We start from the raw sequence: 13,294 nt of genomic DNA, 5'->3' as shown, positions 1-13,294 counted from the left end.
TTGTATATGAGTTACAGTGCATGTTTTTATGTACAGTGCAGCATCCTGTTTTGTTTCCACATTTTGAAGCTGTAGTTTGTTGCAGGATTCATGTTTTAGTGTCCATCCCTGCACTATAAAGTACGTGTGCACATGTGTGGCTCTGCTTTCTCATCATTACTCTTCATGCTGCTGGAATGATTCCTCATTATGAGCTTCATTAATCTGCATGGATCCCCCCCCCACCCCACCCCCGTTGTACATCTGCGTCCACAAAGTCAATGCAAAATGTGAAGGCTCTAATTCACGATTCAATCTCTATGCGTCTCTTCTTTCGTTTCAGCTTTCCCAGGCTCATAAGGTAAATATCCAAATGTGTTCGGACCTTTGCTTTCAGGTAGAATCGTTATTGTCAAAAAACATTTGTTGTCTTACCGAAAAAGAAATCGACCAGATGCTGTACGTAGGAAAAAGTTCTGAACTAGCGTCAAAAAGGAGATTATGAGCATGAAATGAAAGGGTTCCACTGGGACGCTGCAAATCTGATTCATGTTGTATAAAGTGGAAGTGACTGGAGAGGTTAAACAGCCGCTTACTGCCCTACTTTTCAACATTATGCTTTACTGTTTCTTACAAAGTCTAAGGTTAGGAGAAGAGACTCTGAGGGGCAGGAGCAGCAGGGAAGCATTTATTGTAACAGTATGGAGACGATGAACACACACACACACACACACACACACACACACACACACACACACACACACACACACACACACACACACACACACACACACACACACACATACACACACACACACACACACACACACACACACATACACACACACACACACACACACACACACACACACACACACACACACACACACACACACACACACAGAAGGGCTGGGAGATTGTCCTCTGGAGTGTGTGCTCTTGTATCTCAGACTCAGACACACCATTCATCATTCTGTGGATCATTGCATTTTATCTCCTAAAGCCCATAATAAAACTGACATTGGAGGGGAGACCAAGAAAGAGGGAGAGGAGAAGGAGAGAGGAGGGGGGGGGGTGTGTGTGTGTGTGTGTGTGTGTGTGTGTGTGTGTGTGTGTGTGTGTGTGTGTGTGTGTGTGTGTGTGTGTGTGTGTGTGTGTGTGTGTGTGTGTGTGTGTGTGTGTGTGTGTGTGTGTGTGTGTGTGTGTGTGTGTGTGTGTGTGTGTGTGTGTGTGTGTGTGTGTGTGTGTGTGTGTGTGTGTGTGTGTGTGTGTGTGTGTGTGTGTGTGTGTGTGTGTGTGTGTGTGTATATAGACTAAAGCAGTCCAGTTTCCACTTCCATTGTGTGTTTTTTTGTGATGAATTTAAGAACCCACCATTCTTCATTTTGTCAAGTTGGAGAGTACACACTGCAGTGCACAGCTATTTGCTTCACATACATGCACATACACAAATGAATATCACGCACACACAGGATGGAGGCACAGTCAGCTGTGTCAGCTCGAGGTGAGGGAATAGTAGACCTACTTTAACGGCGCTCATGTGCTTAATTATGTCAGGCTTCATCCTGCAGAGCCCTCTGAGCGTCACTTGAGACTCTCACGGTTCAGTTTGACAACAGAAAGATTGCGACCAGGACCCTGTATGATTCTGCTGGAATTCATTTGGATTCTTATTTTTAATTAATTTGGTGTCAAATAGTACCAGGATGTAGTGAGACCTTTTTTTCTGCTCCCTACCACAGTATTTCATTTTGTAGACACTTTTGGCTTCTTATTACCCAGCCCTGAAGCTGTCATTCTCTGCTGAATAACTCATGCTTCTCTCTTTTCTATCTGGGAATTTAAATTGAATTTCATGTCAATTAGGCTGCCTCTTCACTGGTAATTAGCTGCTGTAACCAACAAAATTGCTTTTTCTTCGCAGGCAAACATTGATTAACATTTCCACGGCGGCTGTTCTTTTTATTTGATTTTTTTAAATTGTTAAACATCGTTAATTGCAATTTTTGTAGATGTTGCTGTAATAGTTGAGGAAGAAGTCTCATTTTCTTCAGAATCTCAGCTTGTCTACTCGTGTTGAATAAAACACTGTACACACACAGTGTATGTTTACAGTGTTTTATTGTTAAGAATTAGAGGCGTGCTGATGAATAAATGCTGAGTCAATCTAAAAGTTCTCCCATCATGTTTAAATGTGCTTCTTTCTCTGAGCAGTTTTTGACTGATGCTAACAAACCTGATCAGAAAGCATGCTGATACTCCTCTAAATGAGATTACTCGGGTAAAGATTCAACAGTTTCTAATTCTCTTTTTCTCAGTTGAAGGACAAATCGGGCCCAAGTCTGATGACCACAGTCGCCATGCCTGTCTTCAGCACAAAGAATGAAACGGTGAGTGAATGTGGTTGACTCGTGATGTTGGAAACTATCTATACTTTACTTAAGAAAAATATTGACATAGTTACTTTCTTCATCCTCTATATTTATTCGACAGCTTCAGTTGCAAGTTACACACACAAAATATGATACACCTCTTCAATTGAATACATTATTAAAGAATAAACAATGGCTTTTAATAGTTTTTGATGTGTCTACTTTTTGTTGCAAACATATTGATTAATTAGTACTATCTAAAACTTTCATCTATATTAACATATCAGTGACATAGGACATTTCATATGTAACACGCTTTTACCTTTGATACTTTAAGTACATTTTGAGTATAATTAATTACTTTTACTGATGTATGATTGGAAATCAGGACTTGTACTTGTAAAAGAGTCTTCTTTATGTTGTGGTATTGGTACTTTCACCAGCATTTAAGGAGCTTTAGGTTAATGTTCGTGCAGATTTCATCTAACGTTGTGTGTGTGTTTTGGATCTCCTCATGCAGAAGAACCAGGGGATTCTGTTGGGGGTTGCAGGAACAGACATCCCTTTGCAGGAGCTGATGAAGCTTATCCCTAAACATATGGTACAGTCAGCTGTTCTTTAAAATGTGAATACATTATTTCATTTTTGTGAATATATTATTGAAGTCTTCTTCCTTGTGTATCTCACTTTGTGTCTCCAGTTAGGAATCCATGGGTACGCTTTTGCTATCACAAACAACGGCTACATCCTGATGCACCCGGACCTCAGGCCTTTGGTAACTCACTTTCTTAACATGGCTTTTAAACCAGAACAATCTCACAGCATTCCCTGACTTTACCCAGTTTTCATTTTTGTTTTTTCCATGAAATTGTATACAAAAAAGTAACAAGCCCACTTCACAAGGGCACACAGAAAAAGAATGTGTTAGGAGGCTCAATGGGCACGTATATATCTGTAATCCCCACCTTTTCCTTTGATGTATGCATGCAGGGATAAAGGCCACTCATAGGGCTGACTGGCCTGAGATTTCCCAGAGGTAACTTAACCCTCGCTGGCAGAGACCACAGCCGCTCGCCCTGGGACCGCTGGTTCCTCAGGAGCTCTGTGTGTGCCAGTGTAGTGCTATTCCTCTCTGTGCAACTGTGTGTGTGTGTGTCTGTGTTTCGTGAGTGTCTCCTTGTGGCTAAAACTGTGCTGTGGTTGTAGTCATTGACTGGTTGTTTCTTGTGGAGCAGATGTCATACCGTAGCAGAGTTTGACATGTACAGTTTAATGCTTTGGTGTATTTAAGCGTGGATATCCTATCAATCATATTAATTATTTTTAATTTACATGACAGTGTTAATTTCACAGATGATTTGTTAAATAATTACACAGCAAAACCCTTCATAGCGAGGCTTGATAAATAAGAGCATACAGCAAGTGTTCATGTTAACATCCAAACACAAAGGACAGATTACAGTTAAGCTTTTTAATATCAAGCTCATACATTTCAAAACGACCTTTCACATGCAGATTTGCGTGGTTATTTAAAATAAAATCTCATGACATAAAATGGATCATTAAAGTGTTTATATGTTGTTCCCCTGTGCAGTATCAGGATGGCAAGAAGAGGAGGAAGCCCAACTACAGCAGCGTGGATCTCTCCGCGGTGGAGTGGGAAGACAAAGATGATATTGTACGTGCCTGACCCCTAAAACACATGTTATATTGAGCGGTATTATGCTTTTTGATACTGCATCAAATTACGAAAACGCCATATATTTTATTCATTTTCCAATTTCCATTTTCTTTTTCTTTTTTTATTAATTTGTTTATTGATTTTCAGCATACAAAAAATCACATACATAGGACAAAGACATAGAGCCAAAAGCAATACATATATACACAGGACAACATTACTTTACATTAAAGAAAAATAACAACACTAAATGAAATTGGTACATAAATACATACAACAAGGGCACTCTAATACATCATTCAGTTTTCCAGCAATAGGACTGTATTTCTGCAGAGGATATCAAAGTAATTTACATATTTTTAACATATTATAGCATTATCCATTTTCTTTTTAAATGAATAACATGATCTGGGTTTTATAGTAAACACAAATCTTAACCTAACAACATACATTTAGAACGGAAGTGGCATAAAAGTAACAACTAGATGTACTTTTGTGTACATGCAATATTGTTTGACTTCAACAAAAAAATAATTTGATTTGACATTGTTACCGGACTTCCTGTTTATAAGTTTGTCCAGTAAAGCATCTACTATTTCAGTTGAACCCTACTGTAAGAACCATTAAGGTATGATACTGTTTTCAGTATCCTAGTGACATGGCAGATACATCCAGTGTGCTGCAGTGACCGTGCCTCGACTTCTCTGCTCTATGTGCTTTTTAAAGTGCTTTATCTTTCAGCTACGCAACGCTATGGTAAAAAGGAGGACAGGGACTTTCTCTATGGAGGTGAAGAAGACGGTGGATGGAGGGGTGAGGCTGCACATAGACTTTTAATGCCTCCCTATCAGATGAGGGTTGTTCTCTTCGTTGTCTCTTCGTTGTGTCTTCTGAATTTAAGTAGTAAATCTCATCTGCATTTCTTTTTGTTTTTTAGAGGCGTGTCCTGAAGATGCACAATGACTATTTCTACACTGACATCAAAGGAACGCCGTTCAGGTGAGGGAAGAGTGGCCATACATTCCTGAAATGATTTCCTGTCAGTTATGTGTCTCAGTTAAAGTTTGATTGTGTTTGTGTCTCCAGTGTTGGGGTGGCCCTCTCCAGAGGTCATGGGAAGTACTTCTTCAGAGGAAATGTCTCAGTTGAAGCCGGTATGTCACTCCAACCCTGTCATTTAGTGAATACAGTGAAACGCATGTCACTCTGACTGGGGCTCTTGTATCAGTCCACCCAGGCTGGCACTGCTGAAGCGTGACTGACTTGTGTTTTTCAGGGCTCCGTGATCTGGAACAGCCAGATGTCGCCCTGGCAGATGAATGGTAATGCTGGGGTTATGGGAGCGGGCGATCATGCGTTATTTAGGTTATCCCTCTGTGTTCATCGGGAATGTGGAGGCCTGTGATGTAACACTGGCTCTGTTTGGACCACAGGACTTACTGCAACACAGAGGAGCAGCACGAGCACCGACACCTGACCCAGATTCAAGCCATCAAGATGTTTATGACGGGCCGCAGAACACACCTCAAATGTAAGAGACATCTCAGACGGACCTGAATAAACTCTATGGAGCCTGTTTATCAGTGATCAAATTCTAATTATCATATAAGGCAAGCATATAAAATACAAATACATTAGGACTACTGCCTTTAATATAAAAAACACAGTTAAACAACAACAAGTCAGTGCAGTTTACATCTTTGTATCTCCAAAGGTTCATCACTTCATCATTTTATCCTATTAGAAATTGTCTAAAATAAATAAGAAAATGAATTATTGAATTAGAGGTCCCAGTGACCGTTTGAATATCAACATCTAATCAGTTCAACATCTGTCCAAGTGAACGTTTGTGCCAAATCTGAAGAAGTTTCCTGAAGGTGTTTTTGAGACATGACATTCAGTAGAATTGGACAAATATCCGTACAAATGTACTTTTTATGCTAAATATTTACAAACAAGCTGAAAACCTAATACTTCTGGCCACTGCCACTGGTGTGAAGGGATAAAAGATGAAAATATGTTCTGGGACTCTCTGCAGGTGACCGAGAACTGATCCAGGAAGTGTTGTTTGATGCTGTGGTCACCGCTCCGCTGGAGGCCTACTGGACTGGACTGGCCCTCAACAAGTCAGAGTAAGAACATTTTGGGCCCTATTCAATGTGTTTTTCGAAGTCCACATCTACAAACAGCTGGTCATTAACAAGGGAGGTTTATTAGGGATTTCTAATAAGCCGTCAGTAAATGTTTGCAAGTTGTCTGCAGTGAATAATGTTTGCAAATTATTGATGACACAACTATCCATTAAGTCTGCATTTGTAAATGGTAATAAGTTGATCAAGTAGAAGAAGCATCGGCCAACCTGGCAACCGAAAATCATTCTTATTAATGTCTTTCCAATTAAGCATTTCAAAGCATTTACAAAGCCATAAGTTACAAAGTATGCTTATTTAATATGCATACTTTGTAACTTAGGCCTTTTTAGAAAGTAGCACCCACATGTTTTTACAGACACTTCTGAAATCAAATTCCTCTGAAAATAATCTCTGTTTGATGTGTTAAATGTTTCCCTCTTATAGCCATTCCAATGTTAGAGACACACTTGTTGTTTATAGCAGATTTCTGAAGCCTCATTGAGTATAATCTGCAGCTGAACTTTAGAATGACGTTAGGTATAGAGGAGTTTTTCACAACCAGTGTAAAATAGGGAAAAATCGATGCACATCTGAACATTTGAGTGTTATATTAAGACACTTAAGAAATGTGAACTTTTAACTCTAAATCCTTTTAAAAGAGCTGATGTACATGTTGATATGTTGTTCATAACCCCAAAATGCATAGTTGAAGGGTATGTGTTATTAATGCTTTGGCAATTGTGATTATTTTATTTAAACATATATATTACTTTAATTTATATTTGAAAAAAAGCCTTCAGATTAATGAGAAGCAGATCTGAGTGATGTTGCATGAAAACATTTATAAAAGTCCTACACCTTATGACAGACAAACCTTAATGTGGCATTTAATTATTGCGTTTATACCATCAGTCGGGAATGAAAGCATTCAGATTCAAATACTTTTCACTGCTCTGCATTTCCCCAACAGGAACTCAGACAAAGGAGTGGAGATTGCCTTCCTGGGTACGCGCGCCGGCCTCTCGAGGACCAACCTGTTTGTCCCGGCCGATCAGCTGTCCAATCAGTGAGTCCCGCTGCTCAACACGTCTTTAATCATTACTCTGTGATTGTGCTTGATGAATCCAATCCTCTCCTCGTCGCCTCAATTTGGCTCTGCCTGCTTCCTCAGAGACTTCCTGACGGCGGAGGAAAAGGAGGGTGTGTTTAACGCCGATCACTTCCCTCTGTGGTACAAGCGAGCGGCAGAACAGGTCCCCGGGGCCTTTGTGTACTCCATCCCCTTCAGCACAGGTATGCAGAAGCCAGAGGTTAAGCTCAAGTGCAGTACAAATTAAAAGTTCCCTGAGCAGTGAGCACACACAAAACTACACCAGCTATTGCAGCTCAGTAATCTGCATCTAACGTTTTATGAACCCATCTCAATATACTTTCAATTATCCAGTACAGCATTATACAAATTACTCTTTTGGATTTCATGTGGTTGCTTGGGCTATTCAGCATTTTTAACAACTTAATCAGTCTTTCTCTATGTCCCTCTTTTTGTTATGGATTGTGGTTTTTACTGGTTTCCCCTGATAGGGTGTGCAGCACAGCTCACTTCCCTCACAGCTTTTATTCAGTTAATGTGGCCCACGTTCTGTCTGAGAGCCAGAGGATGGAGGATTCAGCTTCTCTCTTCTGGACATTTACCACCTTTGCTCTGTTAATGATGACTGCATCCTCCCATTACCTGAACTCTTCCTATCACAGCGGCCATTTAAAAATTATTGAAGGCATCTGGCTGTAGAATAAAAAGCTCTGGCTGGACATAACTGTAATGTAATGGACTGGTACTGCGGTTTCTTTAGAGGCAACCAACTGGGGCTTGTGGGTAAACGGCACCATCTAGTGGGCAGAGAGTGTAATCTGATTATCCTCTGCTCTTCCTCTAGCGTTAGAAAATAAAAGTGTGGTCTTGGCCAGCACTGCAATCCAGCTCCTCGATGACAGAAAGTCTCCAATCGTTGCCGGTAACAAACCTCATAACCATTTTTCAAATCATTATTTTATTGATATTACTTTTGTATGTGATGCCGTCTCTTACATGTTTGGTCTTGTGCTCAGCTGTAGGGATCCAGATGAAGCTCGAGTTCTTTCAGAGGAAGTTCTGGACGGCCTGCAGACAGGTAACTAAAAAACAATCACTGCAGCTTTGTTCTACATCAAAAATAGCTCTGTGATCAGGTGTGAAGATAAATACTTTGTTTTTTGCCCAGTGTACCGCTCTGGATGGAAAATGTGGCATTAGCTGTGATAGCGCGGTAAGTAAAGTCACACAGCTCTGAAGTTTGAATTATTTTCTTTCAGGTTGTTTTGTTAACATCATTTCTTATATTCTCTTGTCTGATAGGACATTAACTGCTATCTCATTGACAACAATGCCTTCATTCTCGTCACAGAGGAGCCCTCTCAGGTACTGTGTGCATGTAAAATACATCTATGAGTTTACACCTGAACACAGGACTCCCATTTATCTAAGCTTTTCCAGTTGTCCTTAAATGTTTTTCCATAAGTCTTGAGCGTGTGTAGAGCAACACTGGGCCGCTCTTCCAAATAGGATAGCTGAAAGATTTAAAGGGATGTAGGATGAAAGTTAGAGGAAGAAGGTCTACTTTTTTCACTCACAGCAGCAGACCTGATATAAATACCAGTTTTTGTCTTTCTCTGTTGAGTTTTAAAAATTAGAAAAATCGAATTAGTTAGACTTATTAGTTCAAAGTTATTTTTCATTGGCTGTTCTCATTATTTTGTGTTCCTGTGTGCTTTGACACAACTCCTCTCTCAGACAGGGCTCTTCTTCGGAGAGGTGGAGGGTGCAGTTATGAACAAACTTCTCCAAATGGGGTCCTTCAAAAGGTCAGAGACACAACATCACATTTCTCTGAGCCCTAAACTGATACATTAAACCACATGTGTCAAACTCAAGGCCCGGGGGCCAAGTCAGGCCCTTGGTGGATTTAATTTCGGCCCGCAGGATAATTTCGAATTACTATTAGATCTGGCCCGCCGGTATATTGCACGCACACCTTCACTGCATCCTGAGGGTCTCCTCAGCTCAGAGCCTGACCCCAAACATTGATGAACTTGCACCCGAGATGAGATGCCAAGTATCGTTTTGAGCTAGCATCACAGAGCAGCACACTGAGTTTACATGGATGTTTCCTTCTTCACTTTTTCTCTCACGACAACAGGGCATGTTTGTTTTTTCTTTGAGGGGAAATCGTTTTTTTGAAGCTGTTGTTGGCCTGTGGGAAAATGTAATCATAAGAAATGACTCCGGAAAAGCTGCAGATAGAGCCATAAGAAATTAATGCAACTGATTATTTAATGTTTAATGTTGTTTTTATAGGCAATAATTTAAGCTTTGTTAGTTCCAGGTTTAATATTTGCAATAAGTTCATTTCAATAAGTTTTGCAATAAACATTGAACCAGTCCGGCCCTCGACTAGTACCCATTTATTTATTTTGGCCCACTGTGTATTTGAGTTTGACAGCCCATTAAACCATTAAACATAAATGTCAAGTTTGACTTTCAATCCTCTGCTGCTCTGTTTGTGTTGCAGGATCACGCTGTATGATTACCAGGCGCTCTGCAGAGAGTACGCTGGGAGCAGCGACAGTGCACGCTCTCTATCAAATGTAAGGCAGAACAGCAGCTGGTTTAAAGATAAAGACATTAGAAACAATACTTTTACTATCTGCTTCACTACTGTACATCTACACCTGAGTTAGAATCTGTGGTGGACCATGTGATTAGAGCAGAGTCTCAAAATGAACTCAAGCATTTAAACAACCTCAAACATATTTCAACTCATTTTGTTTCAGATTCTAACACTAAATACTTTTCTCTGTTTCAGCCCTTCACTGTTTTTAAGTGGCTCCTGACTGAACTTGTCATGTAAGCAATATACTCAATTATTTAAAGGAAGTGCACATTACATAGGCCCATACATGACATGATATGATGAAGCCTACACAATGTGGTAAACTATTATAAGTGTTGTATTCACAGGAGGGAGAGGTAATGAGGTAATCACCAAGTGAATGATAAAAGTTTAAAAAAATATAATTAATTGTATCAGTTTTATATATAGGCGTTTACACGTAAAAATATATTATACGAACTGTTATTACTTCTTAGCTCAGCACATGTACTAGTAACATGATACATTGGTTAATGGTGGCTAAATACTCAATGTTGTGCTTAATAAGTAATACATATCATTTTAAATTAACAATGCTATACCCTAAGAAAGAAATGAGTTAACTATTCATTCATGCTTATCCTTAACTAATATATAGTTTCATATGTAATTGCTGTCTCTGGAAACCTTTGTCATAATGTGATCTTTGTGTTTGTCTTCAAGTTTTCTGCTAGAATTTAACCTGTACAGCTGGTGGAACATGGATCTTTCTGTGAAAGGTAACGTCTATTGTTTCAGGCTTGAGCGTCTTTCGGTTTCTCTGTGGTTTTGTAAAGCTAAAATTGCTTTGTCACACATTCAGCTCAGAGACCTCGAGGTAAAACCCACATGGTGCCGTGTGACACAGAATACCCTGCCTTTGTCTCCGAACGCACCATCAAAGAAACAACAGGGAACATCGACTGTGAGGGCTGTGTCAGGTACTGCTCCAGGCCTACTCTTGAAATCATCACATAATCCCTGCCTTTCCTAACAATAACTATTCACAATAAACAGTAGATGTTCAGTCTGCTCCTAATCATATATTGTTTTTATTCTTATTCTCTATTTGTGCTGCAGATCTTTCGTCATACAGCAGATTCCCAGCAGCAACCTCTTCATGGTGGTTGTGGACAACAAGTGTGACTGCAGCAGTTCTCCTCCAGTTACCATGGATCCCATTGAGATCATGTATATCCTTTCTAGAGGAAGCACAGATGATTAATACATTGAGGCAGAAGACAGTAGATCATATTACTAATTGTGAAATATATTTACTTTTCTTCTGTAGAGCTTGGGTTTGATTTGCATCAGACTAAATAGGTTGTATTATTGTGAAGCTCTGAACGTGTTCTGTTAATGTATATTTTCATCCTTGACTCCTTTGAACACAACGAGTCACTAAAATGTGACAGACTGAAGTATCAGAAGGACAGGAAGAAGCCTGAATCCTGTCATCCTTTCCACCCTGAGGTAAGAGGATGTGTGTCCTTCTGCATGCAAGTGTGCGTCTACATGTACAGTTACACAGTTTGGTTGATGATGGGGGTATGGAGGAAGAGTCGGATTTATGTGCTGGAGTATTTCTTCACTTCCTGGACTTTTTACTGGTTGCTTGCGATGGCAAAGCTTCAGGAAGTCACTGCTCATGGGCAAGAAATAGAACACATTTAGACGTATTATAGGCAAAATAATTTAAACAATTAGCACCTAGCTTGGCTCTGTTAAACTAAGCAAACTAGTCGCTGCAGCTTCATATTAACAGTAGAGAAGATACGAGTGGAATCAATCTATCTCTCGAGTTATGAATGATGGCAAAAATGATTTATTATGTAATGTATTATTTGTAACTGAGATTGAAAGCATGAAACAAATAAATGGTTTATAGCTACATTTATATATCAAAGACACATTTAGTTAATCTCATTCTGTTCAACTATAATACACCAATAAACAAACAAAGCACTTTGTCAGGATCATATACTGTAACTGTTTCGGATTGTTCTATAAGGCAGGAATTCAAAGTGAAACAAGTGAACCATTAATGTGAATGATCCCTGTAAGAAATTGAGAAACTCTGTGAAATGGATAACAAATCAGTTAAGCAGGATTTGACCATAACAGGATAATTTCAGCTTTAACAACTTGACTCTTATTGTTTATAGATATAGATTATTTACAGATTTTAGTTAGCAAAACAGAAAGTAAATGATATACTTATCAGCAAACTGTCAATCCACAGACCAACTCACTGCTTAAACCAGCGTAGTGTTTTCCTGTTCAACGAGGGACTATTGACCAGGTGTTTCTTCTCAGTGTTACCTCTCCATGTGGTGAAGGGGTTCAACTGAAATAAGACGACTCGTTCAATAACTTCAGTTTAAATCTATTAGCTTCCACTCCTTTCTTCCAAGACAAAGCACATCAACCCTGATATTATTCATACGTATTAAAAAAGAGTGTCTTCTGCAGGAAAATGCCATGGAGTGTGGTTCAGCATCGCGCCTCTCCAGCCCTCTAGCCGCAGCTCTGCTCCCTCTGATAGCATCGACCATCAGCAGGTGACCTTTAGCAGCACGACCGGACTTCAGTACGGACTAACTCAACAAGAAGATGCTTATAAACACATAGAGAACATGGCCAATCAGAAATGAATTTGCTCATACCTGGCAACAGGCAGCGCTCTACTAAGAAAACAAATCTTTGTCCGTAGCACTAAGGCTCACATCCATTAAAGCAGTAAACATTAGTGATGTGGCGCAGCAACAGAAAATGAGAATAGAGAGTGCTAGGTGACTTTGCTCAGAGCATTGCAGATCACACCGCAACAGTTTTCCATAGTGTCACAAATGTGTGCTGACATTTTAAAAGAGAAAGAAAAACAGTCTGCCAACCGTAAAAACAATGCATTTCTAGTCAAAGTATAAAAAAAGTAATTTGTGCAAAGTATGATATTAAGACATTTAATATGTTTGATTCTTCAGTGAGGAGGAAGAATTATAATGTAAGAGTATGTGGAATGTAAAATGCACTTGGTCACGTGAAGAGAATTCAGAGTGGTCTTTATTTTTGGCAGCAAGTTGCTAAAAACTGTTGACAGTGCCATCATTTTTATTTATTTTAGATATTTTATTTTAGAACTTGCTTTATTCTGCCAGTTTCTCCTTGTTTTAAAGCAGAATACATTTCAGACGAGCTAAAGATGCATGAAGAAGATCTCAGAATGTTCCATTGATATTACAGCCATAATGTGTGAAGGTGACCACGAACACGTATCCTCATGTTTGAGAGAGATGATGAATAAATACAAAGACATATTTTCCTTCCTTTATTTACCCCTGGTGTTATTTTCTCTGTGTGTCTGTTGGTTTCTGTGTGTGTGTGGAAACTGATGTACAACTATGG

At 39.5% G+C, this 13,294-nt stretch overlaps 1 protein-coding gene across 2 annotated transcripts in view; it reads left to right on the top strand.

Annotated features, from left to right (window-relative positions):
• LOC307040693 (voltage-dependent calcium channel subunit alpha-2/delta-3-like) overlaps positions 1-13,220 on the top strand; it is a 36,206-nt gene extending 22,986 nt beyond the window's left edge. Inside the window, exons 16-40 of one of the 2 annotated variants that reach the window (XM_079683804.1) lie at positions 323-340; positions 2,298-2,369; positions 2,872-2,952; positions 3,052-3,126; positions 3,946-4,029; positions 4,774-4,845; positions 4,970-5,031; positions 5,119-5,186; positions 5,309-5,354; positions 5,466-5,563; positions 6,071-6,164; positions 7,135-7,230; positions 7,336-7,457; positions 8,099-8,176; positions 8,271-8,332; positions 8,423-8,467; positions 8,557-8,619; positions 8,992-9,062; positions 9,770-9,845; positions 10,064-10,104; positions 10,574-10,629; positions 10,713-10,830; positions 10,970-11,083; positions 11,281-11,362; positions 12,362-13,220. In XM_079683804.1, coding sequence (XP_079539930.1) covers positions 323-340; positions 2,298-2,369; positions 2,872-2,952; positions 3,052-3,126; positions 3,946-4,029; positions 4,774-4,845; positions 4,970-5,031; positions 5,119-5,186; positions 5,309-5,354; positions 5,466-5,563; positions 6,071-6,164; positions 7,135-7,230; positions 7,336-7,457; positions 8,099-8,176; positions 8,271-8,332; positions 8,423-8,467; positions 8,557-8,619; positions 8,992-9,062; positions 9,770-9,845; positions 10,064-10,104; positions 10,574-10,629; positions 10,713-10,830; positions 10,970-11,083; positions 11,281-11,362; positions 12,362-12,454 — 1,887 coding nt within the window. In that variant the 3' untranslated portion in view covers positions 12,455-13,220. Of the gene's footprint in view, positions 1-322; positions 341-2,297; positions 2,370-2,871; positions 2,953-3,051; positions 3,127-3,945; positions 4,030-4,773; positions 4,846-4,969; positions 5,032-5,118; positions 5,187-5,308; positions 5,355-5,465; positions 5,564-6,070; positions 6,165-7,134; positions 7,231-7,335; positions 7,458-8,098; positions 8,177-8,270; positions 8,333-8,422; positions 8,468-8,556; positions 8,620-8,991; positions 9,063-9,769; positions 9,846-10,063; positions 10,105-10,573; positions 10,630-10,712; positions 10,831-10,969; positions 11,084-11,280; positions 11,363-12,361 lie in introns of those variants that run through there. The other variant, XR_013808564.1, reaches the window with a different exon arrangement.
• Positions 13,221-13,294: the final 74 nt, after the last annotated feature.

Source organism: Notothenia rossii (assembly GCF_949606895.1).
Source record: "Notothenia rossii genome assembly, chromosome: 5".
NCBI lineage: Eukaryota > Metazoa > Chordata > Actinopteri > Perciformes > Nototheniidae > Notothenia > Notothenia rossii.
This window is presented reverse-complemented; position numbering and strand designations above follow the sequence as displayed.